Source organism: Danio aesculapii, chromosome 19 (assembly GCF_903798145.1).
Source record: "Danio aesculapii chromosome 19, fDanAes4.1, whole genome shotgun sequence".
NCBI classification, from domain to species: domain Eukaryota; kingdom Metazoa; phylum Chordata; class Actinopteri; order Cypriniformes; family Danionidae; genus Danio; species Danio aesculapii.
Window position 1 is genome coordinate 7,562,324 of NC_079453.1, and position 24,812 is coordinate 7,587,135.

The 24,812-nt window shown below is 38.5% G+C and overlaps 2 protein-coding genes across 3 annotated transcripts in view; both read right to left on the reverse strand.

The window, feature by feature from the left end:
- Nucleotides 1-13,908, reverse strand: part of gsk3aa (glycogen synthase kinase 3 alpha a) — a 29,096-nt gene extending 15,188 nt beyond the window's left edge. For both annotated transcript variants that reach the window (XM_056479755.1, XM_056479754.1), the window contains exons 1-6: nt 13,570-13,908; nt 10,540-10,727; nt 7,427-7,510; nt 7,205-7,315; nt 5,197-5,327; nt 1,131-1,335 (exon numbers count right to left, since the gene is read on the reverse strand). In XM_056479755.1, coding sequence (XP_056335730.1) covers nt 1,131-1,335; nt 5,197-5,327; nt 7,205-7,315; nt 7,427-7,510; nt 10,540-10,727; nt 13,570-13,825 — 975 coding nt within the window. In that variant the 5' untranslated portion in view covers nt 13,826-13,908. The remainder of the gene's footprint in view (nt 1-1,130; nt 1,336-5,196; nt 5,328-7,204; nt 7,316-7,426; nt 7,511-10,539; nt 10,728-13,569) is intronic.
- Nucleotides 13,909-16,123: 2,215 nt separating this feature from the next.
- The window catches only part of LOC130247049 (protein capicua homolog), a 29,889-nt gene continuing 21,200 nt past the window's right edge, over nt 16,124-24,812 (reverse strand). Inside the window, exons 9-11 of the mRNA XM_056480230.1 lie at nt 23,100-23,231; nt 22,892-23,017; nt 16,124-18,797 (exon numbers count right to left, since the gene is read on the reverse strand). Coding sequence (XP_056336205.1) covers nt 18,532-18,797; nt 22,892-23,017; nt 23,100-23,231 — 524 coding nt within the window. The 3' untranslated portion in view covers nt 16,124-18,531. The remainder of the gene's footprint in view (nt 18,798-22,891; nt 23,018-23,099; nt 23,232-24,812) is intronic.

The window sequence follows — 24,812 nt, forward strand, 5'->3', positions numbered from 1 at the left end:
TTAAAACATCAGGTTAAAATTTGTTTAACTTAAAGTTGAAACCTGATTAACTTTCTAAATTGTGTTTATGTATTATAAATATTCAGGTTGTTGTGAGTTTTTATTATGTAATTTTTAGTGTACGCATGTAAACCAACTGACAAAAATTGATCCTATTTGTAAGGGCAACAAAAAATAACTTGACTTATAGTTAATCGTTTAGAAAAGGGGCAGAAAGTAGATTTTTTTGATGAATCATCTGTTGAACTGCATCCCAATCATCACAAATACTGCAGAAGACCTACTGGAACCCACATGGACCCAAGATTCTCACAGAAATCAGTCAAGTGTCGTGAAGGAAAAATCATGGATAGATTCAGTATGGGGGCATGCGAGAGAGCTGCAGAGTGGATGGCAACATCAACAGCCTGAAGTATCAAGACATGTGTGCTGCTTATTATATTAAAAACCACAGGAGAGGGCAAGTTCTGCAGCAGGATAGCGCTCCTCCTCATACTTCAGCCTCCACATCAAAGTTCCTGAAAGCAAAGAAGGTCAAGGTGCTCCAGGATTGGCCAGCCCAGTCACCAGACATAAACATTATGGAGCATGTCTGGAGTAAGATGAAGGAGGAGTCATTGAAGATGAATCCAAAGTATCTTGATGAACTCTGGGAGAGAATGCTTTCTTTGCCATTCCAGATGACTTTATTAATCAGTGATTTGAGTCATTGCAGAGATGTATAGATGCAGTCCTCCAAGCTCATGGGAGTCAGACACAATATTCATTCTTTTTCCACTGCACCATGACTTTATATTTTATACTGGACATCATTTCTGTTAAGTGACAAGACCTTTGTCTAAGCAAAATCAGACCTCACTGACCTAATTAAATAGTTAAACATCAAGGCATGATCATTTTTATTTTGGTAAAATAAATGTAATCTAGAGGCCTTTGCTTTTCATATAAGTCACTTCTGATGCCAAATAATCAACTAGAACTCAAGTCATTGTTTGTTGTTCCTAAAACTTGGATAGGCCACAAGACTTTTGTCAGGAAATGTATGTTTAACATTTTTTATTTTCTTTTGGTTGGCAATGTTGGCTCAGTTTCCTTAATTTTTGTCCTCAGCTTATCACATGGCTGTTTACCTTTATGATCTCCACTAGCTGGTCGACACCACTGTCTCCAGGGAAGATTGGCTGTCCCAGCAGCAGTTCAGCCAGCACACATCCAGCTGACCAGATGTCAATGTTGGAGGTGTAGTCCGTCGCACCAAATATAAGCTCAGGGGCGCGATAGTATCGTGAGCAGATATAAGAGACGTTAGGCTCACCCCTCACCAGCTGCTTTGCACTAAGAGACAGAAAAATCAATCGTAAACGTAAACAGATTAGCCATGTCGGTTTCCACAATCCATAATAATCAATTGACTAACTTTAATAATGCAAGATGTGTCACCAGCATGACAGAATGTGAAATTAATGCTCAAAACACAAGCAAAAGATAAGGATTTTACTGTAAATCAAAGACTAGTAGGATTGCAAAGAGTCAGTGATTGATAATCCAATAGAAACATTTAACTATTTATCACGTAAATTCAAAATAATCCAGCTGACAGACACCCCTGCATGAATTTTTATTGTGATAATCTTTACATTGCTTTAAATGTTCCCGTGGCCAGGCGTTTACTTTATAACGTGATACATGGCAGTTCCAATGATTTATGTACAGTGCGGTGCAAAAGGCCAATGTTAAATCTGTTGTTTTACTGATGGTATAATGGACATATGTGACCCTTTACCACAAAACCAGTCATAAGTGTACACTTTCTTGTCAGTTTTGTTTAAATTGAGATCTATACAGCGTGAATAAATTACTTTTCAGTCGATGTATTGTGTGTTAGGATAGGAGTTAGGTTAGAGTTTAAATTATTTTGGTTTAATCGTTTAAGACATGGGAAAGACATGTTGGAGAGAGTGGTTGTTTGTCCTGGTTTGAGATGCATTTTTATGAATATTGTTAGCAATACTGTTTGAATTGATGGAATAATGAATGTTAAAAAGCATAGATGAGTTTTAATCCATTATGCAAGTCATTTCTGAAAAGGACTTCAGTGGTAAACGATTTCAGCATGATAATGATCCGCTAATTGCAGTTAAATTCGATTTGGAGAAAGAAAACAGCTGATGAAACACAGATAGTGATGAAATGGCCTCCACAGGGTCCAGACCTGAATATTATAGAGGCTGTATATGATCACCTGGACAGAAAAAGAAAGATAAGACACTGTACGCCAAAAGAAGAACTCTAGAAAGTGCTTAAAGAAGCCTGATATTATACAGCACATTATTTGCTTGGTGCCAAGGGAAGCCACATTACTATAATTTATAAACATAGACTTTTGCTTGAAGAGGTGTTGTTGTTGTTTAGTACATATTTTCTATATTTCCTGTTTGTTTTTAATAAAGAGACTGACTGATTTTATATTGTGCAAAAGTCTACCACCAAAGCTGGTATAGTGCTCAGGGCTTTTGCACAGTACTTTATATATCGCATTTTGTTTCTTTTTCCCTTTTATGCAAATATTGACAAACGTCCTGATCATATTTTGAAACGTTTGATATTTTGAATCTTTTAAACAGGTTATAAGGATTGTATTATTTGATATTTGACTGGTGATGGGCGACGCCATTGTTAGTCTACGCTGCAGGAGAGATCATAACATGTTTATTTAAACTCATTCATTTTCTTTTCGGCTTAGTCCCTTTTTTAATCAGCAGAATGAATCGCCGTTTATTTAAACTTTTCTTTTAAAATACATGAAATGAAGTGCCTGTTTAACAGGGAGAGGAACAGAGAAAACGTTCTAGTAACATAAACAGTGTGTATCCTATGTGAATAAAGCAAATCGTCCAGTTATATTTAAAAATAAGAATTATTGTCATCTCCATAGATATCAGTGTGTATTTTACGAACCATAATGTTATGTTTTGCTAGTAGTTATGTGTATTTGAATGTCTGAAACCTAAAATAAATGATATTTGTTTGAAAACATTAATAAATTGTGATTTATGACAAGCACCGCTCATTCAGATTTTAATTTTAGCTGTTGATAACGTGCATTCTCCAATGACCAGCCAAGACGAATCAACTGTGACTGTACGGGTGAAAGAGTTAATTGTTTAAAAATAATGACATAAAAAAATTACGTCTGAATAGCACCATCTCAGATGTACACTCTGGCAAATGGGGCATGTGTGTGTCAATCTCAGCAAATAGTTGGTGATGATGTTCACAAGCTAAATGTACCAGTCGAGTTAGATACTATACCAATTCATTTACTGTCCAGACAGTGAAAAAAAGTAGCCTTAAACAGAAACGTTTGGCCGGTCCAAGCATAGTAATTGAGAATTTTTATGAATTCATGCATGCTTGATTTTTCACAAATGATGCATGTTTTGCATGCAAGCCACTTGCTTAATTATCTTTAAGTATTTCTAACTCACGAATTCTCATTCACTGTTTACTGGATTATCAATCATGAATTAATCATTGGCATCCCAATACAGATGTATATTTTATTTTCTCAATAAAAGAAAGAATGTACTGCACCACATATATTTGGTGACACTTTATTTGTTACTGTACTTATTATTTTCATCATCCGTTTACACTGTTTTGTATCTGCCCAAGATAACCAAACATTCGCGATCGATTAACCATGCAGCAGAACTCTTGCCGTACACATTAAAGCAGTGTGCTGTTGGTTCTGCTTGCTTATAATGTAGATTATACCGGTTTTTAGACAGTTTTGATAAAGACGGCTGAGAGTACACTCAGCCTTGGGTAAGAAACAGATTGTCCATAAGTGTGTGTGTTCTATTTGATTGTGGATTCGTTTCACAGGTCTGGAGTCAGCTCTAAACAGTCTAGTGCAAGGATCACCAAACTTGTTCCTGGAGGTCCGGTGTCCTGCAGATTTTAGCTCCAACCCTAATCAAACACACCTGAACAAGCTAATCAAGGTCTTACTAGGTATACTTGAAACACCCAGGCAGGTGTGTTGAGGCAAGTTTGAGCTAAATCCTGCAGGGCATCGGACCTCCAGAAACAAGATTGGAGAACCCTCATCTAGTGGATGTCTGACGTTTATATACTTGGGATATTATTCAGTTTTGTACGCACGCACCCATGTGGAAATTTTCCTAGTCTATCTGTGCTTTAACCAATCAGATTAGAACACCTATATGTATGTTGCAGTTAAAGACATTATGTGAGAGTATAATTGATGTTGATTTGTGGTTGTAAGCAGAGCAGCCTGGGAACTCATTGCGAGTGTTGAAGCTGGCTTCTGCTGATGAATCTGCAAACTATCTTGAGTAAACTTGATTTATTTATTTGAATCTCTGACTCCAGCTCCTCTTTATCTGACAAACCGGTCATTCTTAGGGTTAAAAGTGTAAATTATCCCTACAAAATAAAGCGCAATTCAATACAGATGCTTTGACTTTCAAAAATCTGCAATTATTCCAGTCTGATGTGCATCTTCAATTAGCCAAATAGCAATTTCCAAGCCTTTTTTCGGCTGCCAGACAGTCCATTTTTAAGGATACAGAAAGCAGAGCTAATGTTCTTTCAAATGAAACTAAAAAATAAAACGACCTAAAGTACATCAAGTGCCCTAATCACGAATTAAATTCTTCAGATTGAGTAAATTAAACAAATGTGGTCTGAATTACAGCGCTCTGTCCACCATCCAATGCTTCATAAAGCGTTCTTATAAAAAAGGGGACTGTTTTTAAATAGGAAAAGAAGCCAGAGTTTAGCCTGGAGAGGAAAAGAAGCCAGAGTTTAGCCTGGAGGGCAAAAGGATTACAGCAGACACAATCTGACCAGCAGCATGAATATCGTCTTCGGCAATGAACCATGGAGGACAACAACAACTATATTTGCGAATATGTTTAACATCAGAATACAAAATATACTTTACATAAGGCTTCAGGCAGGCTGAGATAATGCACCGAGATTATACATCAAATCTAGACACCGACTAAGGTGTATAATGAGTCTTATAGAATATAATGAGTATTACTGTGCAGCACCCATTACATCTGAACATCATGTTCACTGGCGGGCAGGAGGACACAATTGAGAACCCATCAAATCTACCTGCTCCCTCTGACACACATATACGCACACACGCAGAGCACTGACCTGCCAAAGTCACAGAGCTTGAGAACAGCTGTTTCTGGGTCCACCAGAAGGTTCTGTGGTTTGATGTCTCGGTGACATACGCCCTGGGAATGGATGTAGGCCAAACTGCGAAAAAGCTGATACATATACACCTAAGAGAAAACATGAAGCAGGGTTCTTACTCAAAGTAAGTGTAGCCTATTTGGATTCCTTTTCAGGCAAATATTCATGATGCATTCAGACATACTTATCGTCCATGTATATATGAAAAATGAGTTCAAAAAATTTAATTCACCACCAATCTTAATTAAATCATTGACAGGCTATGTAGTCAAATAGAAAAATAAACCCCAGTGTTCACCACATGTTGAAACTCTTTGCATGATCTCACACAAAGGCATTTTAGGTTAGCATTTTCCTGGCATTGCACAAATTTACATATAAACACAAACTCCAACTGTGACAGAAAACAGCCACAAATCACTTATTAGCTAATTTCATAAATTAACCTACACATTCTTTGATACAGATATCTGTGAAAGAAATGTCCATGACCATTCCAAAACATTTTGGTTTTATTTCTTTTCATTTCTCCAGGCCTGACAATTATAAAATTTTTATGATAGTGAGCTCGTATGTTCCTCTAACCTAACATTTAACCATGTACACTACCTGACAAAAGTCTTTTCGTCGATCCCAGTTGTAAGAGCAACAAATAACAACTTTACTTCTAGATGATCATTTGGAAAAGTGGCAGAAGGTCGATTTTTCATCTGAATGAATCATCAATGAATCATCTGTTGAACTGCATCCCAATCATCACAAAAACTGCAGAAGACCTACTGGAACCCACATTACCCCAAGATTCTCACAGAAATCAGTCAAGTTTGAAAAGAAAAAAAAATCATGGTCTGGGGTTACATTCAGTATGGGGGCTGTGAGAGAACTGCAGAGTGGATTGCAATTTCAACAGCCTGAGGTATCAAGACATTTGTGCTGCTTATTACATTACAAACCACAGGAGAGGGCAAATTCTTCAGCAGGATAGCGCTCCTTCTCATACTTCAGCCTCCACATCAAAGTTCATTAAAGCAAAGAAGGTCAAGGTGTTCCAGGATTGGCCAGCCCAGTCACCAGATATGAACATTATTGAGAGTCCTGCAAGAATGCTTTCTTTGCCATTCCAGAAGACTTTATTAATGAGTGATTTGAGTCATTGCAGACTTGTATAGATGCAGTCCTCCAAGCTCATGGGAGTCAGACACAATATTCATTCTTTTTCCACTGCACCATGACTTTATATTCAATACAGTACATTATTTCTGTTAAGTAACAAGACTTTTGTCTAAGCAAAGTCAGATCTTACTGTCCTAATTAAATAATTAAAAATCAAGACATGATCATTTTTTATTGTGGTAAAATAAGCGTAATCTAGAGGCCTTTGCCTTTTATATAAGCCACTTCTGATATCAAATGATCAACTAGAGGTTGTTATTATTTGCAGTTATTATTACAGTTTGTTCCTAAAACGTGGATAGGTGACAAGACTTTTATCAAGTAGTGTATGCCTACCTTTAGTCTAAATGAAAGCTGTCTGTGTTTGCTAAACATTGTAACAACTCACATGTTTATATCTGCATAATCCAACAACTTGAATACAGTTTAACATCTACATGAACTGATAGTTTGGGTACACTAAATGTAAAGTTACTTCAAAAAAAAAAATGAAAAACTCAAGTGGTTCTTTATTCTGTAGAAAACTAAAGATATTTTGAAGAAAACAGGAAATCGGTAATCATTGACTTCCATAGTAGGAAAAGCATCCCCCATTGGAAGTCAATAGTCATAGGTTTCCAGCATTCCTCAATATATCATCCTTTTTGTTCAACAGAATAAAGTAACCTAAACAGGTTTAGAACAAGTAAATCGTAAACAAATAATGACAGAATTTATATTTTTAGGTGAACTATGCCTTTAAGATTTTGTGTTGCTTTTAAGATGTTAGGAACATTTGTTTGGTCAACTTTACCTTAACATAGAAGATGGGAATAATGGTTTTAGCTTTGCTAAAGTGTCGGGCCACCCTGTAGACGGTTTCAGGCACATAGTCCAGCACTAGATTGAGGTAAACCTCATCCTTCTGTGGAATAAAACAGACCAAAACAAAATGTGTGGGTTTGTGTAATTACCTTGCTGATATCACTTAAATATCATTTAGAGTTTTGCAACAGCTATCATAGATATTTTTTACCTTCTCTCCGCTGCAATAGAAGAAATAGCGCAGCCTCACTATATTGCAGTGGTCCAGTTTTCTCATGATCTGAAGTTCTCGGTTCTTGAGAAGCACAGAGAAAAAGACTGTCAGCATCTCTCAGGGATAAAAACGTCACCATATTTACAAGCAAACAGTCATGACAGTTGCATCCCTCTCAGCCTGGGTTTAAGTGCCTCGTTCAAGGGCACAGTGTTTACTTTGGTAGTGATGGACACAGCAAAAATGGGTCATGTAAACGGTTAGTGGTGGAGTCATCTAATGGAAACAAACTGCTGATATATTCAGACCAGAACATTACTTTACAACTGAGAAGGTCTCTTAACTCAACACTCCCTATAAACATCAGTGTAGTGCCAGTCAGTCAGAACAAATAGCATCTGTTGATTCATTTTCAGGAAACATTCATATAAACAAAAAATGGCCACACTTATTTAATAGTAATTTCATTGGAAATGTGTAATTTACAAATGCTGAGTTTTCAGGGTTATAGTAGTTATTTGCATTTTAAAATAGCTTTTTTTTTTTAAATATAACAATGTATATGTATATATATATATATATATATATATATATATATATATATATATATATATATATATATATATATATATATATATATATATATATACACACATACATACACATATATATACATATATATATACACATACATACATACATACATACATACATACACACACACGCACGCACGCACGCACACACGCGCGCGCACACGCACATATACAGTTGAAGTCAGACTTATAGTCCCTCTGAATTATTAGCCCCCCTGTTTATTTTTTCCCCAGTTTCTGATTAATGGAGAGCAGATTTTTTTCAACACATTTCTAAACATAATAGTTTTAATAACTCATTTCTAATAACTGATTTATTTTGTCTTTGCCATGATGAGAGTACATAATATTTTACTATACATTTTCCAAAACACTTCTACACAGCTTAAAGTGACATTTAAAGGCTTAACTAGGTTAATTAGGTTAACTAGGCAGGTTAGGGTAATTAGGGAAGTTATTGTATAACGATGGTTTGTTCTGTAGACTATCGGAAAAAAATATAGCTTAAAGGGGCTAATAATTTTGACCTTAAAATGGTTTTTAAAAATTTAAAAACTGCTTTTATTCCAGCCGAAATAAAACAAAGAAGACTTTTGCCAAAAGAAAAAAATATTATCAGACATACTGTGAAAATTTCCTTGCTCTGTTAAACATCATTTGGGAAATTATTTAAAATAGAAAAAAAAAAAATTCAAAGGGGGGCGAATAATTCTGACTTCAACCGTGTGTGTGTGTGTGTATACAGGTTTTTGCAGATTCCACCTGGGGCTAGTCATCATAACCCATAAACGATTCAAAGATCTGTTCTGATTACATTTACAGAGAGAAGGGAAAACTATTTTTAATGTGCAAAGTACTATTACTCAGGGCTCGAAACTGCGACCATTTTGGTCACATATGCACCCAAAATTTAATCTATGTAACCTCATAATCTATTTAGGAGCATTTGTGCGACTGCATATAATGGTTGTAGTGCGACCCGTTTTGATTTTTTCTTAAAATGTGCTGAATCGGTCTTCCCTGCCGCTATATTGGTTTATATTAACTGCTAATCACTCAAGGTTTTCCGCTGTCAGATGACAGGGAGCTTGTATGACCGCAAGAAATGCAAATGCCAGTTTGAGGAAGACACAATGAAAAGTACACAGGTTTGCAAACCCACCTAAAGTTACAAATAATGGTGCAGATGAGACTGATCATGTGGTGAACGTTGATCCACCAGCCGAGATCAATCGAGTGTTTTCGGAGAGAGTGGCATTCTGAAAGCCTCGGAGTACATCAGCTGTTTAAAGAGCCCCTATTATGGGTTTTTGAGAATGACCTCCCATGCAGTGTGTAACAGCTCTAAGTGAAGTGAAATATGACAAAGAACGGTACTTTGCTTATCGTGAGAATCCTGCCCCACCCCGCTCAAACATTACACGTATATCCGAAAAACGTAAATTGGTACATCGCAAAAATATTATTTGTTTATTAAATTGACATTCATATAAAAACAATAGTGCAAAATGAATATTACTGCAATGCTTCATTTTTGTTTGATATAAACCATAGATTTATTTTTCATAATGTAACAGTAGCAGATAACTCACATTCAAGGCAGCTAGTATTAGTATTATTGTCATCATTAATATTTTTAATTATTAGACATTCATTTTGGAATTTTTTTGCACAAATATCAATAAGTCATTACAGAATTAGTTAAATAGATGTTTCTGGTTTTTGTTATTTCCGATTGATGTTGTTTTCAAATACAATACATCCGATAGTATACAATTTGCAGTGGCGATCCTACATTTTTTTGGTGCTCTAAAATCTTTGAAGTTGGGAGCACCTGTGCAACCAAGTAAAAACGTTAATTTCGAGCTCTGTTACTATAAAAAGGAGGAAAAATTATTCCTGCATCTTTTGTAGTTGAGTCGAGCTCTACTAATTTGCAACAAAATCCGCTGTAATTCAGTACTAACCAAATTAGGGAGCTAAAAACGATTAAAAGTCCTGTGAAGTGCTCTGAATTGTGCAGTTTTTATTCAATATTTGACATATTCTCAACTGAAAATTGAAAAGAAGGTGGGACAGTGTAGCTCCTCCCCTTTTTAAAAAAATAGCCAATAGCAATTTGTTTTTTCACACCTCTGCTAGTGAGAGTGGTTGAGCTCAATGCATCAAATGTGAAGCATCTTGAAGGGAGCAGGGCATGTCAGATACTAGAGAGCATTTGATTGGTCACGATTTGATGAAACTGAAGTATGAGGTGACGTCAAAAACATTGTTGATCCATTTATGCCAGGTTTGTATGGTTTAAATCTTCTAAACGCTAATTTTAAAATCACAGTTTTGGTGTGCATTAGCTTATAGACATCATAAAAACAATAGCAATAATGAGACTAACATTAAAAAAATGCTTGTAATTCAGTTTCATGGGACTTTTAAAAAGGAATTACACTTCAAAGACATTTCTCTACTAAACGGGTCAACAAATATACTCGTACGCACATATGTATGGAAGCGTCGTACCTTAAATCGCTTGTCCTGAAGAACCTTCTTGATGGCCACCCACTCATGAGTGTCAATGAGACGTGCCTGATAAACCACGCCAAAGGAGCCATTACCGATCACCTTGATATCGGTGTAGGACACTTCCTGCGGGCGATCCGGGCCCTGGCCTGGGGTGGCAACCACTGTGGTCACCTTCCCACTGTCTCCTGAAACACATTTCAGACAGCAGATCTGATTAAACAAAGCCGAGGAGCTTCCTGGGTGCAAATGATTTCGGTCATGAACTCGAATCAACTCAGAAAGTGATGCTAGGTATTGCGTTTCACAGCTATGAATATAAAGTGTGGAAATTATGTGGTTTTATTATGTTTAGTTTTGAATAAAATGTTACTATTGGTTTCATTCTCTAAAGGTCTGACGAATTTCCAAAGTTTCAAAGAAAAATGTTATTTACAGCATTTTTATTGTAAGAAAATGACAATTGGTTGAGAATAAGCAATGTTTTCATTTGTTGCGAACGAAAATCTGGGTTTTTCATGATTTAAAACGTTAAAACACTTGTTTTGTGTGGTCCAGTAATGGATATGAACATCTGAAAATGTGGCAACTTTCTATTTTATACAAATCAATTGAGCTAAATTACATTTTGTTTTTTTTTTGCATTTTCAATTTGAAAGATTTGTCATCACATGGTTAATAGAAAAAAAGCACAGAAAATTTTATTTTACTTACTCACCGGCCACTTTCTTAACACTCAGCTCCTACCGTGATTTCTCTGAAGTAAAAGTATTTTATTAAACATCATCTGTTTATGCAGAGTGTGATATTAACTCTTGGCTGTTTACGTTTACATTATAGATTCAAATTAAAACACAATACATCTCTGTTGGTCTCTGAAATAAAAAGTTGCTATTTCTAGGCTGATATGGCTAGGATCTCATCCTGGCGTAATAATAATCAAGAAACTTTGCTGTGGCACAATGACTGCAGCACCGTGCTGGTATTACACAGAACTTAAAAAAAAGTCCCCAACTAGGTAAGCTAACAGCACTATGTGATATACACTCACAGGCCACTTTATTAGGTACACCCGTTCAACTGCTTGTCAGCACAAATTTCTAATCAGTCAATCACATGGCAGCTACTCGATGCATTTAGCCATGTATACATGGTCAGGACGATCTGCTGCAGTTCAAACCGAGCATCAGAATGGGGAAGAAAGGTGATTTAAGTGACTTTGAATGTGGTTGTTGGTGCCAGACGGGCCGGTCTGAGTATTTCAGAAACTGCTGATCTACTGGAATTTTCACGCACAACCATCTCTAGGGTTTACTGAGAATGGTCCGAAAAATATCCAGTGAGCAGCAGTTCTCTGGGGGCAAATGCCATGTTGATGCCAAAGGTGAACAGCTAGAATGGTTGGAGCTGATAGAAAGGCAACAGTTACTCAAATAACCACTTGTTACAACTGAGGTCTGCCGAAGAGCACCTATAAACGCACAACACGTCCAACCTTGAGGCAGATGGGCTACAGCAGCAGAAGACCACACCGGGTGCCACTCCTGTCAGATAACAACAGGAAACTGAGGCTACAATTCGCACAGGCTCACCAAAATTGGAAAACAGAAAATTGGAAGAATGTTGCCTGGTCTGATGAGTCTCGAATTCTGCTGCGACATTCGGATGGTAGGGTCAGAATTTGACGTCAACAACACGATAGCATGGATCCATCCTGCATTGTATCAATGGTTCAGGCAGGTGGTGGTGGTGTAAGGGTGTGAGGAATATTTTCTGCACGCTTTGGGCCCATTAGTACCAATTGAGCATCATGTCAGCGCCTCAGCCTACCAGAGTATTGTTGCTGACCATGTCCATCCCTTTAAAACCACAGTGTACCCATCTTCTGATGGCTACTTCCAGCAGGATAACTCGCCATGTCATAAAGCGCGAATCATCTCAGACTGGTTTCTTGAACATGACAATGAGTTCACTGTACTCAAATGGCCTCCACAGTCACCATATCTCAATCCAAAAGAGCACCATTGGGATGTGGAGGAACGGGAGATTCACATTATGGATGTGCAGCCGACCAATCTGCAGCAACTGCGTGATGCTATCATGTCAATATGAACCAAAATCTCTAAGGAATAACCTTGTTGAATCTAAGCCACAAAGGATTAAGGTAGTTCTGAAGGCAAAGGGGGTCCAACCTGGTACTAGTAAGGTTTACCAAATAACATACAGTGAATACACCAAATAAAGTGGCTGGTAAGTGTATATGCATAACTCTAAATTCTACATACACCCAAAAAAAACAATACTTTAAAGTGGTCTCTTATTATTATTTTCCATTGATGTTGATTCATACCTAATTATTATGGTATATTGGCTCATACAGAATGTAAAAGAAACTCATTTTTGAATCTGGAGCCTTATTTATTATAATTTATGTAAACATTTACAGTAAGCATCGGTTAATGCAAAGTTGTCTAATGATATATAGCTGTAACATAAAACGTTAAATAAAGCCCTGAGCAGTCCCACACATCAGATATTAGGAATTATTCTCAAATTATTGATAATATCTCAAATACTAGACCTCATAATAACATACATGCATACTATGTATTTAAACATTCTTACAATGCTAAACTAATGTTATCTTTTGGCCATGATACGTTGAAGTACGTTTTATATGATAACACCAATGAACATTGCAAATAAAAATCATGTTAACGTTATATAACGTCAAATTTACCATGGTGCTGTATTAGCATCACTGTACCATGGTAAATCCTAACGACTTTTTATTATGTCCGAAAGGGTGCTTACGCAACTTAGGTTTTAATGTACTGTTACATTCAATATATTTAACTTAATAATAATTTAACCCCGCAAAAAAAGCCTATTTTCCTTGGTTAGCCTGTGCTAGTTTTGTAAATATGCCATAACTGTCAGTATCAAGAACACATGGGTGTGTTGTTTAATTATATACACGGCATATCAAGTAAACATTCACGACTGCTAGAACTTCGCTTATATACTCACTAGCTAGTTTTAAATTCGCGCAGGCAGATGAACTGTCCGCCGAGGCCTGCGAGACCCCGGGCTTTCCTGCGTTGCTCCCCACGACAGCGGCGGTTCCGGCGGATGCAGCAGCGACTCCGGACGCCCCCTGAGGCTCAGCGAACGAGCTTGTCCTGGGCCGCCCGCTGCCGCTCATATCTGACTGAAAGTTTACCGAGGCGGTGGGGCGACGATCAGCGCTTCCCTCTTCTACTTGGCCTGGTGCTGGGTGGAACATTGGTTTAAAAACGAAAAAAAGATGATAAGCGGTTCTCCGCGACCCTCAGCGATCACCCACTCCCTCACGCGCCGAGAATCCGCGCAGCCTCATGGGGAATGAAGTTCCAGAGCGCTCGAGGCGAAATATATTGATTAAAACCACAACTACAGGTCAGGAGCAGGTGTCATTTACCTCACCTGAGGAATCAGTATATCTGCCTGTAACTTTACCGTCATTGTATATATTATAATAACAATAATGATAAATGAAAAACACATACACTTAATACACTTCATTAAACACGTACACGTAGACATCACCTATAACTGCAGATTAACTGTGTTTATATATAATAACTTTAACTGTTAAAAGCTTTTAGTTACAAGGTAATTAAAGTTACTAGTAACTAATAGTTATGGTATTTTGATTGTAATGCAATAATATGCACCTTTTGTAAAGCTGCTTTGAAACAATACTTATTGTGAAAGTCTCTATACAAAAACTTAAATTAAATAAATGTATGCCTACAGTATATATAAAAAGTCATAAAGCTAAATTATTATGATTATTTTTTTCTGACTCTGCAGAATATATTATTTTAAATATTGTTAATAATTAAACTCAAGACCTGATGAATTACAAGGACAAATAATAAATAGCCAATAATAATAATCATTAATTAATTATAGGAATAAGACTACACTCACTGGCCACTTTATAAGGTGTACCTTACTAGTACTAGATTGGACCCCATTTTGCCTTCAGAACTGCCTCAATCCTTCTTGGCCTAGGTTCAACAAGGTGCTGAAAATTTTCCTCTTGATTTTGAATATGAATATGATTTTGGTTCATATTGACATGATAGCATCATGCAGTTGCAGCAGATTTGTTGGCTGCACATCCATAATGTGAATCTTCCGTTCCACCACATTCCAAAGGTGCTCTATTGGATTGAGCTCTGGTGACTGTGGAGGCCATTTGAGTACAGTGAACTCATTGTAATTTTCAAGAAACCAGTCTGAGATGACATGGCGCGTTATCCTGCTGGAAGTAGCCATCAGAAGATGGGTACACTGTGGTCATAAAGGGATGGTCACATAAGGACATAGTCAGCAACAAAACTCAGATAGGCTGTGGCATTGACATAATGCTCAATTGGTATTAATGGGCCCAAAGTGTGCCAAGAAAACATCCCCCACACCATTACACCCCCACCACCAGCCAGAACCATTTATAGAAGGCAGGATGGATCCATGCTTTCATTTTGTTGATGCCAAATTCTGACCCTACCATTCGAATGTACTAGCTGACAGAAGTGGCACACGATGTGGTCTTCTGCTGCTGTAGCCCATCCACTTCAAGGTTGGACGTGTTGTGGGTTCAGAGATGCTCTTCTGCATACCTCGGTTGTAACGAGTGGTTATATGAGTTACTGTTGCCTTTCAACTCAAACAAGTCTGGCCATTCTCCTCTGACCTCTGGCATCAACAAGGCATTTGCGCCCACAGAACTGCTGCTCCCTGGATATTTTCTCTTTTTTTGACCATTCTCCGTAAACCCTAGGAATGGCTGTGCGTGAAAATCCCAGTGGATCAGCAGTTTCTGAAATACTCAGAGCAGCACCAACCATGCCACATTCAAAGTCACTTAAATCACCTTTCTTTCCCATTCTGATGCTCGATTTGAACTGCAGCAGATCGTCTTCCTCTTCTTTTTGTTTTATTGACGGTTAACAGATCATCATGACCATGTCTACATGCATTGAGTTGCTGCTATGCGATTGGCTGATCAGAAACTTGCGTTAACGAGCAGTTGGACAGGTGTACCTAGTAAAGTGGCCCCTGGCCAGTGAGTGTATGTTAACATGCTTCATTCAGTTTGGGGCTAAATCTAAATTAATTATATTGATTTTTTTAAAAGTCAGTCAGATACAGACAATATTATAGAAAGATCTGTTAAAAAATCTATGAGTTAGAGTATTAAACCATAATAATAATCAATATAAAAACAGTAAAGAATGAACGAAAAAAAAAGTAAATAAATATACTTCAAATTAAATTAATAACGCCTAATAAAATATGAATTAAATTAAATAGAACTCATTTTTATAAAACAAATCCTAACATTTAAGGTCTAATCAAGGTAATCAATAAATGTTATTACCGTTATTTGATTTAAGCATATTGAAAAAAATAATGGTAATATTTTAATGTAATTTTTTATGAAGAATAAAAATAATGATAAAATAATAATAATGAATAAATCATACCACCCCCCACCCCCCCAAAAAAAAAAAAATCACACGAAAGCAGAGCGTTGTGTTAGGTCTTTAATTTTTTCAATAATCTCTTGTTTAGAAATATTGCACATGGTCAACATGCCTGTTGATGAGTTTACACTCACCTTTCTCATTCTAAAACTCCTTCTCCAAAGTAAAGACAGTTTATTGGATACACAATCATAAGGTGTACACGCATACATGTGCAGGTATGTGTGTGTGTGTGTGTGCAAGCTTTCGTCTGAGGAAGGGAAAGAAAGCCCAGGTAAATTAAGTTCAGAATTGAATGGTTACATATGCCGATATCTCCTCTGGCACGTCAGTAGCCACCAGTTTTCAGGCATATGCTAACAGTCCTTAGATGTAGTGCCAATGCCTTTTTTTGGAGGGGAAAGGGGGGGGGGGGGATTTAGGATATGAATAGCATTTGCTTGGGAGTAAGTCAGATTTGTCAAGGTGCATGTAATGTATAAGCATGTACGCTCGCACACACACAGACATCTGTATATCATGAACATATAGAAATATATAGGTATATTTATACATTTATATTGTCACACATTCAAGTGAAGACTGAGTAGCATTTTATACTCATCACTCCTTCTCTTTCAGCAAAACCAGACGCAAGTAAGTGCTAAGTTACATTTTTTTATGTCATTTTTTTTTTCTTCTTCGGATTTTAGTTTGTTCAGTTTGGATTTCTCTCTCGATGCTTGCTTCTGATTTTCCCCCTCTCACACTCTTTTCAATATATAGATCATTTTATTACAGTTTGTACAGTGAAAATCTATGGCACTAACAGGTCACTCGTCTACTTCAAGAGAAAAATAATCCCACCCACGTCCTATTGCACCAATGAAAGAAGAGGCAGAGTAAGAAAGAGGAGATCCTGAGAAATGCCGCCCCAGCGCTGGTCTCGGGTCAGCTTTCCCTTGCGTAATCCTAAATCATCAAAGACTACAAAGCTTATTCTGACTCCAGACCAGCGCTTAAAGTGGCGCTTTCCATCAACACTTCAGTTAAAAGTCTTAAAGAGAAAACAGAAGCTTTCCTTATGGGATCCGGAAAGGGAGAATCAAACGTAATGGAACAAAGTCGTTGGTTAGTTTTTAAATATCTAAAAACAAATACTTTCCTGATTTAAACCATGGTCTAAGACCATATATTGTGCAAACACCTGATTGAAATATAAAAAAAGAAGGAAAGAAAGGAGGAAAAGAACACAGAGAGAGCCTCGTGCCCATCCTCGGCCCCCCTCCCCTGCCATCACGCTTATATATTTTTATATATCTTTTTATATATTTATATACAGTGTACAGGGAAAAGTCTACGTCAGCGGCCAGAGAAGAGGAGCTTCAGCTAAGAGGCTAAAACACAGTCTTTTTTCTTTTGTTTTTCGACGTATTCGCTCCAACACTTAGCCAGCTGGATTAGTCCATGCTGAAAGTATTACTAGAGTAAGAAGAAGAGGCGCAAGCTAATACAAATAAAAAAGAGATATCAGTCAGTTCCACCGTTACAACACAACAACAAAACGACAAAGCATAACTACACGTTGATTCAAAGAGGGGTAGTGTCTCTATTCGTCTTCTTTTGTATGATTCTTCCGAGGTTTGGACAATGTTTTCCTCTCTGCTTTGAGTGTGCTGTGTTGTTGTTGTTATGTGATTGTGGCGGTCGCCATAGCCTCTGTTTTCTGCTCCGCTGGTCTACGTGATTTTAAGTTTGTTGCTTCTGGGACAAAAATAAAAAAGCTGTTGTGGATTTACAGCCCGTGCTGAAGAACAGTAACAGCCGATGCATGTACCCCGACGCAGGGGGTGTAACATTTGCACGAAGACCCTTCTCCGCCCTGGCTATTGCTTTCCTCGGTCTCTACAAATGAAAGTGCAAGCGCATTTGTCCCCCACCCCAACCCCATCCCTGTTTTGGATTGAAAGTTACCGGTACCTCAAACAGTCTAATTTCTCTTTTAAAACATTCAGTCCGTTCGATAAAAATCTGTGCTAGCCCCATGCGGGGCTTTACTGAGCATGTGCAGACAGGCTGGTTTGGTGCTGCCTGTGGTGCAGCATTGAAGGGCTCTAAAATTCGGACAGAAAGTGAAGCCACGCCCTAGCGCAGAGCTGGACCAATGACTGGCTAAAACGAGTGGCGTATGCAAATGAGAGCGACCCCCATGCCCCCTATGTAATAGTTCCTTGTGCAAGTGTAAAAGTGATATTGTTATGTAATTGCATAACGTGTGTGTGAACATGTACGTGTGTCTGTGTGTGTAACTGTGCATAACAACAGAACATCAGCAAAGTGAACGCAATGGCAACGAAATCAGCTCGGTTAGAAATGAAGCAAAATCCACATAAGTGCTGTAACGTCAGCGGAAATGGTTTTTACACATTTCTATAATCCATCCCTACATTCATCTTCCATTCTCCTCCGTCGTTCTTCATCTGGACTCCTGCGGGTCGCCCGTGTCTTTCTTTGGCTCTTCCCTGCCCCTTTCATCTGGCTCAGAATTCTCCCTGGTTGCCTGATTGGATGGTCCGGGAGCAGAGGTGGAGTCAGAGCCTCCGCCGGCCACGCCTCCTGTGATTTCAGTACTGCCGGCGGTCTGCATGATCTTCTGCCTCACTTCGCGGATCTTCAGCTGCAGGCAAACCTTGCTGGGAAATGTGTCCGAGTAGCGAGCTTGGAAGGCAGCGGTGGCTTGCGCTGTAACAGAAAACAAGGCCTCGTTTATCCTATTGTTTAAAATCACACATAGATGACGATAAATACAGATGTGCTTGAGTGATCGAAAATGCAGCATGTAAAGGCTGATTTATAGTTCTGTGTCAAGCGCACACATATGCTACGGCGCGGCATGCGCACAGCCCTCACCGTGGCTGTCGGCGTCGCTGACACACACCTCTCAAAAAATGTAACAGCAACGACGCATAGTGCAAGCTCTGTGATTGGTCAGTTTGGTAGCACTGACGAATGTGGGCGGGACTGAGAGCCACGCAATTGTTTTGTGTTTACCTTATGGTTAAAGTTGTTGCACGTCTGCCAGTTCCTGCCTCAAAATGAACAAGTTTGAACCACTTGTACATTAAGGAAATGTTCAGAAAAAACAAAACACCAGTTAAGAAACTCGACACAGAGGAACATAAACACCTAGTGCCATCTAGCGTTTCAGAAGTGTTATTGCAGAGCAACAGAAACAGTGCGTAGAAGTATAAATGCACAGCTATGCGCGTTGCATGTGGCGTGGGTCACGCCGATCACTTGACGCAGAAGTATAAACCAGGCTTTATAGGTGCCGTGGCCTTATGGTTAGAGAGTTGCACTTGGGATCCAAAGATCAAGACCACTAAATAATTCCTCAATTTGTGTAACTGTTTCTTTGTTGAAGTTGTTCAAGAGCAATACTTAAATGACCACTAGGTGTCACTGTAGAGATGGGTTTCAAAACATTTTGAAGCCTCACGCTCATAACTAGATCTAGGTTGGGAGAGTGAATATCCAGCACTCTCTTCCACCCCCTTAATACCCTGGCTGAGGTAAGTCCCTTGAACAGGGTACCGGACCCCTAACTGTTCTGGGTGTGTGTTCATGAGTCTGAGTCACTTTGGATAAAAGTGTCTCCTAAATGCTTCAAATCGCAATGAAATCAAAATGTTTATATGTGTATAGTAGTGCTTGTTATAAACCACTATGTATCTGTGCACTTGTTTATTTGATAAAACTTCCTCTTTAGAATCTTAATCAAATTTCATAAGCTTTTCTCCCCCTCAAAATGACTTTTCTTCACACTCTGGTGTCTTGCTTCTGTTCTGCATTTGTCGCAACAATTCAAACAGTTCTCAAAGGACGAAATCATGCAATCAATTCTCAAATTTCAGGACCATTTCAAGTGTATGTATGTCACGAAAGAGGGAAAAACTAATCTTAACTTCTGTTTCATGGTGACTTAGATCTTGAAAAGAAATGTAAAAATTAATGGTCTCAAAATTCACGTGAACACTTTAATTACAGGTGGATACAGCGATGCATTCCGGCCACTCTGACCACTTGCTATCGCATCAGCGGTAATGCATTTTAATTTCAGGACTTCCATTATGAGTGACTTTCAGTGTTACACAGATATTGGCATTTTTGCAGTGGAATCTGTGATTCGATTCAGCCAATCAGTGTCAAAATGGCAGCTGTAGCAAGTCTGAAATTCACTCAAACTACTTCCATACTTACAGAGCAAGATTTAAACCAAATGTTGTACCTACTGTAGTATACAGTTTGCGATCTCTGTTACATTAAGGGCGTTTACTGTCACTTTTGATTGAGTAAAGTCCGATTGAAATCAAAATTTACAGTTTATTTTGCTCACGTTGTTATTTTTTTAACATGTTTTTATTAGAATTTTTTTTTCTTTTTTGACATACACAAAACAAAAATACAAACACGACATAAAATTCCACAAAACATAACTGCATATACAAAAATATACATATGGCCAAAGCCATTAGCTATTATGTTACAAATAATACAATATGGCGGGAAGAATGAGAAGTTTGATGAAAACAGCACACACATGAATCAATGTTCATATGGGCATTATGTCATTCCGAGTTTCAAAATGTCACATGATGCAAGCTTTATATTGTTCAAATATGATGGCCAAGTGCAGATAAATGTATGTATAAATGTAAATGTGGAGTGGCTAATGCCGAGTTCAGACTGCATGATTTTCATAGTCGTGTCACAGATGTTTTCACACTGCATGACTATCTGGGCTAGCGTTTCGTCCCTGCTTTGTTTACACTGCAATATGGATCGGCGACAGGGGCTTTCAAATTGCATGACCTTACAATAGGAAGAATCGCCGATAACTTCGTCCAAACTACATCTCACAGCCAAAAACATGTAGTATATCTTTTGTTATTAACTACGTAACTAGAAAGAAGCCTTTAAAGGGGTAGAAACTGTACATATTTGCTCACCTGGGTTTGAAGGGAATTAGCAATTTCTCCTCAACTTTCTTTTTTAACTTTCTGTATGAAACTTCAAACAGACAAGGGTGCTCCTGTCAAACCTCCACTAGTTTTTCCTCCATTTCTGGGGTCCAAATAAACTGAAAATGAGCGCTTTTAACTTCTCCCTCAACCTCCCGCTGGCCTGCAGGTTCACACACACACACACAATTTAAAGCTGCTCTCTCACTGGCTGTAGGCGATCGCCGATGTTATTTTCAGTCAAAACTCATTTCACACGGCATGATTTGAATTGCAGACAGCTCCAGATATTTAGCACGCCAAATATCTCACAGGCATCGGCGACTCATCGGCGATTCTCTCAGATCGTGTCATTGACAGTTCATACTGTGTGATTGTCACTCACGTGCACGAGCACCGATCTGCCTGTGATTTCAGGCATTTGTCGGCGATTTCTCAAAACCTGTCGGCGAGTCAAAATCGGGGCTAAAATCATGCAGTCTGAACTCGGCATAAGACATGTTAAGTATTCCAGGGGGATGGTCTCTTGAATTACTGAATGCCATCCTTTCATGGAAGGGAGCTTATCATTGATCCTTGACATCAAAATGTTCTTCCTGGCAGCAAAAGTTACCAGGCAGAACAGTCGTTGTTCATACTTGTTCCTAATTAGTTTGCAAGGAAAACCCAGGAGAAGCGACAGAGGGTCTATATCCATGTCCAGACCAAAAATGTTGTTTATTTGGGCTACGATTCCTTGCCAATAGGCCTGAATCACCTGACAGTCCCATATGCAATGAATATAATCCCCTATAACTGATTTGCATTTAAGGCATAGAGGTGAGTGGGTTGCATTGAACGTATGTCTTAATTGAGGTGTGATATGAATTCTACGAAGGATCCTGAGTTGAATGGCTCTGGCCCTATTGCAAACTGAAAGCTTATTGGCTAGAGACTAAACCATCTCCCATTCTTCTTCCAAAATATCCACCCCAAGCTCTTTTCCCCAAATTGATTTGAGATGGGAGTTACAGACAGTGGTATGAAAGGAAAGAGCCTTATAGAAAAAAGAAATCTGCTTTTGTTTAGGAGGATTTAATAGAACTTTCTCAATTACTGTAAACAAGTATTTAGAAGCAAGTGTGGTGTTCTTAAATATGTAATCTCTAATTTGCAGGAATCTGAAGAAAAGTTGCCTTGGCAACACAATGTTATTCTTAATGTGAATATTTCATTCCTGCAAATTAATCTGCAGAAAAATAAATCTTTGTTTTGGTAATCTTCAATGAAAGTCTGACCATTTGCTTCAACCTGAAGGCTTCCGTCGCAACCTGAGGGCTTCCATTGAAACTGCATATTAATACTCTCCCTTACCGTTAGTTTGTTAGGAGGGAAGGATGCGTAAAAGAAAGCCCCACCCCCTACAATATTGTGTTTTAGCTGAAAGTACATCAACATACTGAAATAAAAGTCTTGGCAACTTCCGGTTTACAGAGTGGACTTTACAGAGTGGATTTTTTTTATTCAATTTGAGAGAAAAATATGCATCTTCTTCTATACCTGAAGAAAGGTATGTTGATGGGTTGTTGTGGCCTAATACTTAGGGAGTTTGGCTTCAAAATGGTTCAAAATGGAACGGTCCCGACAGGAATTAAAAATGGTGACGTGAATGAACCACACTCTAAACAACTTCGATATCCAGATAAGGTGTTGTGCTGTCACTCCTCACTCAAAATGTGTGTGTGTGTGTGCACACTTGGATAGGTTAAAATCAGAGGACCAATTTCAAGTACAGGTAAAACTATACTTAACAAGGTTCACTTCACTTCATGTTACCTGAGGGGAAGAAGCCGTGCTCCTGGAAGAGCTGCATGACGAGAGCACGCCGCTGATCCAACATCCGACGCAGAGAGGAGGGCGGCACGCGGTCCAGCTCTTCCAAAACATGCTCGGTCTCTCCAACTGATGAACAAAGAAGAACAGAACACAATATTATCCATGTATGGGTTAAAGAGATTGAGTTCATATATAACAATGAACCTACCAGATCTATCGAAGGTGAAGATGTCCCCTTCACACTTGGCAGCACTCTTGGGTGTGTTGGGCTCGGAGCTGCAGCTCGACAAACGACGACTCTTCCTCCTTGGTGAAGTGGGGTCATCGGTGGAGTCTAGATCTGCAGGATAGAGAATAAAAGAATGGTAATATTTAGTGTTGGGCAAAAATTAATCATGGTTAATCGCAACCAAAGTAAAAGTTTGTTTTGACAAATGTGTGTGTCATATGCAGATGAAGTCAAAATTATTTGCCTTCCTGTGATTTTTTTTCTCTTTTTTAAAGAGCCCCTATAATGAGTTTTTGAAAATAACCCTCCATGTAGTGTGTAACACAGCTCTAAGTGAAGTGAAATATCCAATATGGACAGTGTATAAAACTACTGATTCATCAATAAAAGAGTCAACTCAGTGCTTCAAATGAATCGTCTTGATAATGAGTCTTTTGCCGTTTCGGTGTGATGTCGATATAAAACTTAAGCCCCGCCCAATTGTTGCGTGCGCAAACCTGGGAAAATTGAAACCCTCAGCCCCGTCCGCAAACACAGTAGCAAAGAAAAAGGGAAACACAAACACTGTAGCAGATCCCGGTTGAATCAAGTCATGTCGCTGTGCTCAGCTGGATATTATTGGAAGTGTGAGGGGAAAGTTAGGGTTATTTTCTCTACCCAAAGATGAAACTGCGAAGAGTCAGTGGTTGAGGTTTATTTTTGCAAAAATACCTCAGCATTATAGCCCCAGCCTTGTGCTGGGTTCCCATCATTTTTCTGATGAGTGCTTCAGCATTCTACATGCTTGCAACAGGGGATTCATTGGCCATTTGAAGGATCAGAAAAGACTTGATGTATGGGACTTTGTCAGAGCTCGACAGGAACTTCACAGTACACAGTTCATGGACCAGTTTCTTCCTCTATTTCACAACTGTAAGTAAATGCGATTAAAATGGTTGCCTCCTTGTTTTTTCTAGCTTGCAATGTATTTAATTGTGTTGTTACTTGTAACTGCTTGTACTGCATCTGGTTGACTCTTTATATTCTCATATTGCATCTAATGCCATGTTTAAAAAAATTATGCGTGCGGCTTTGTTTTCAGATTTAAATGCGTTTGTGAGCTCGCGTTCCACTGCCATTTGTCATTACTTTGGCCACCGTCAGCTGTTCATACACACGTGCAGCAGTCAAGTTTCAGTATGGCTCAGCTTTTGCCACTGTGTGCATTAATACTGTGTGTGTTACTGTTTTTACTTATGGTTAAGAATAGAGCAATATCCTGGTGGCGTGGTTGAAATTATGGGAGTTTTCCGGGATAAATAACAAAACGGGAGGGAGATGGGTCTGAAATATGTGAGACTCCCTAGAAAAACAGGAGTGTTGGCAGGTATGCTCACACATACACTCTGCACTCTGACTACTTCAATATTGCTGATAAGCTGTGATGGGCATTTCACTCTCTCATGCTGAACGCAGTCAACCAATCGCAACAGACTGTCATCGGTCCAATCAGCGCAGTTTAGCATCGCGCTAAGGAGGGGTTTGGGAACAAATGAAATCACTGAACTAATTATATTGGAGTCGCTGGGATAATTAGGTAAAATAAACGCATATTATAAGACAATAAAAATGTTTTTTGACCTTGGATGCATATCAGCCTGTTGTTGGAGACCCTTAAAAACAAAATATGACCCTTTATAATACATAATAGGG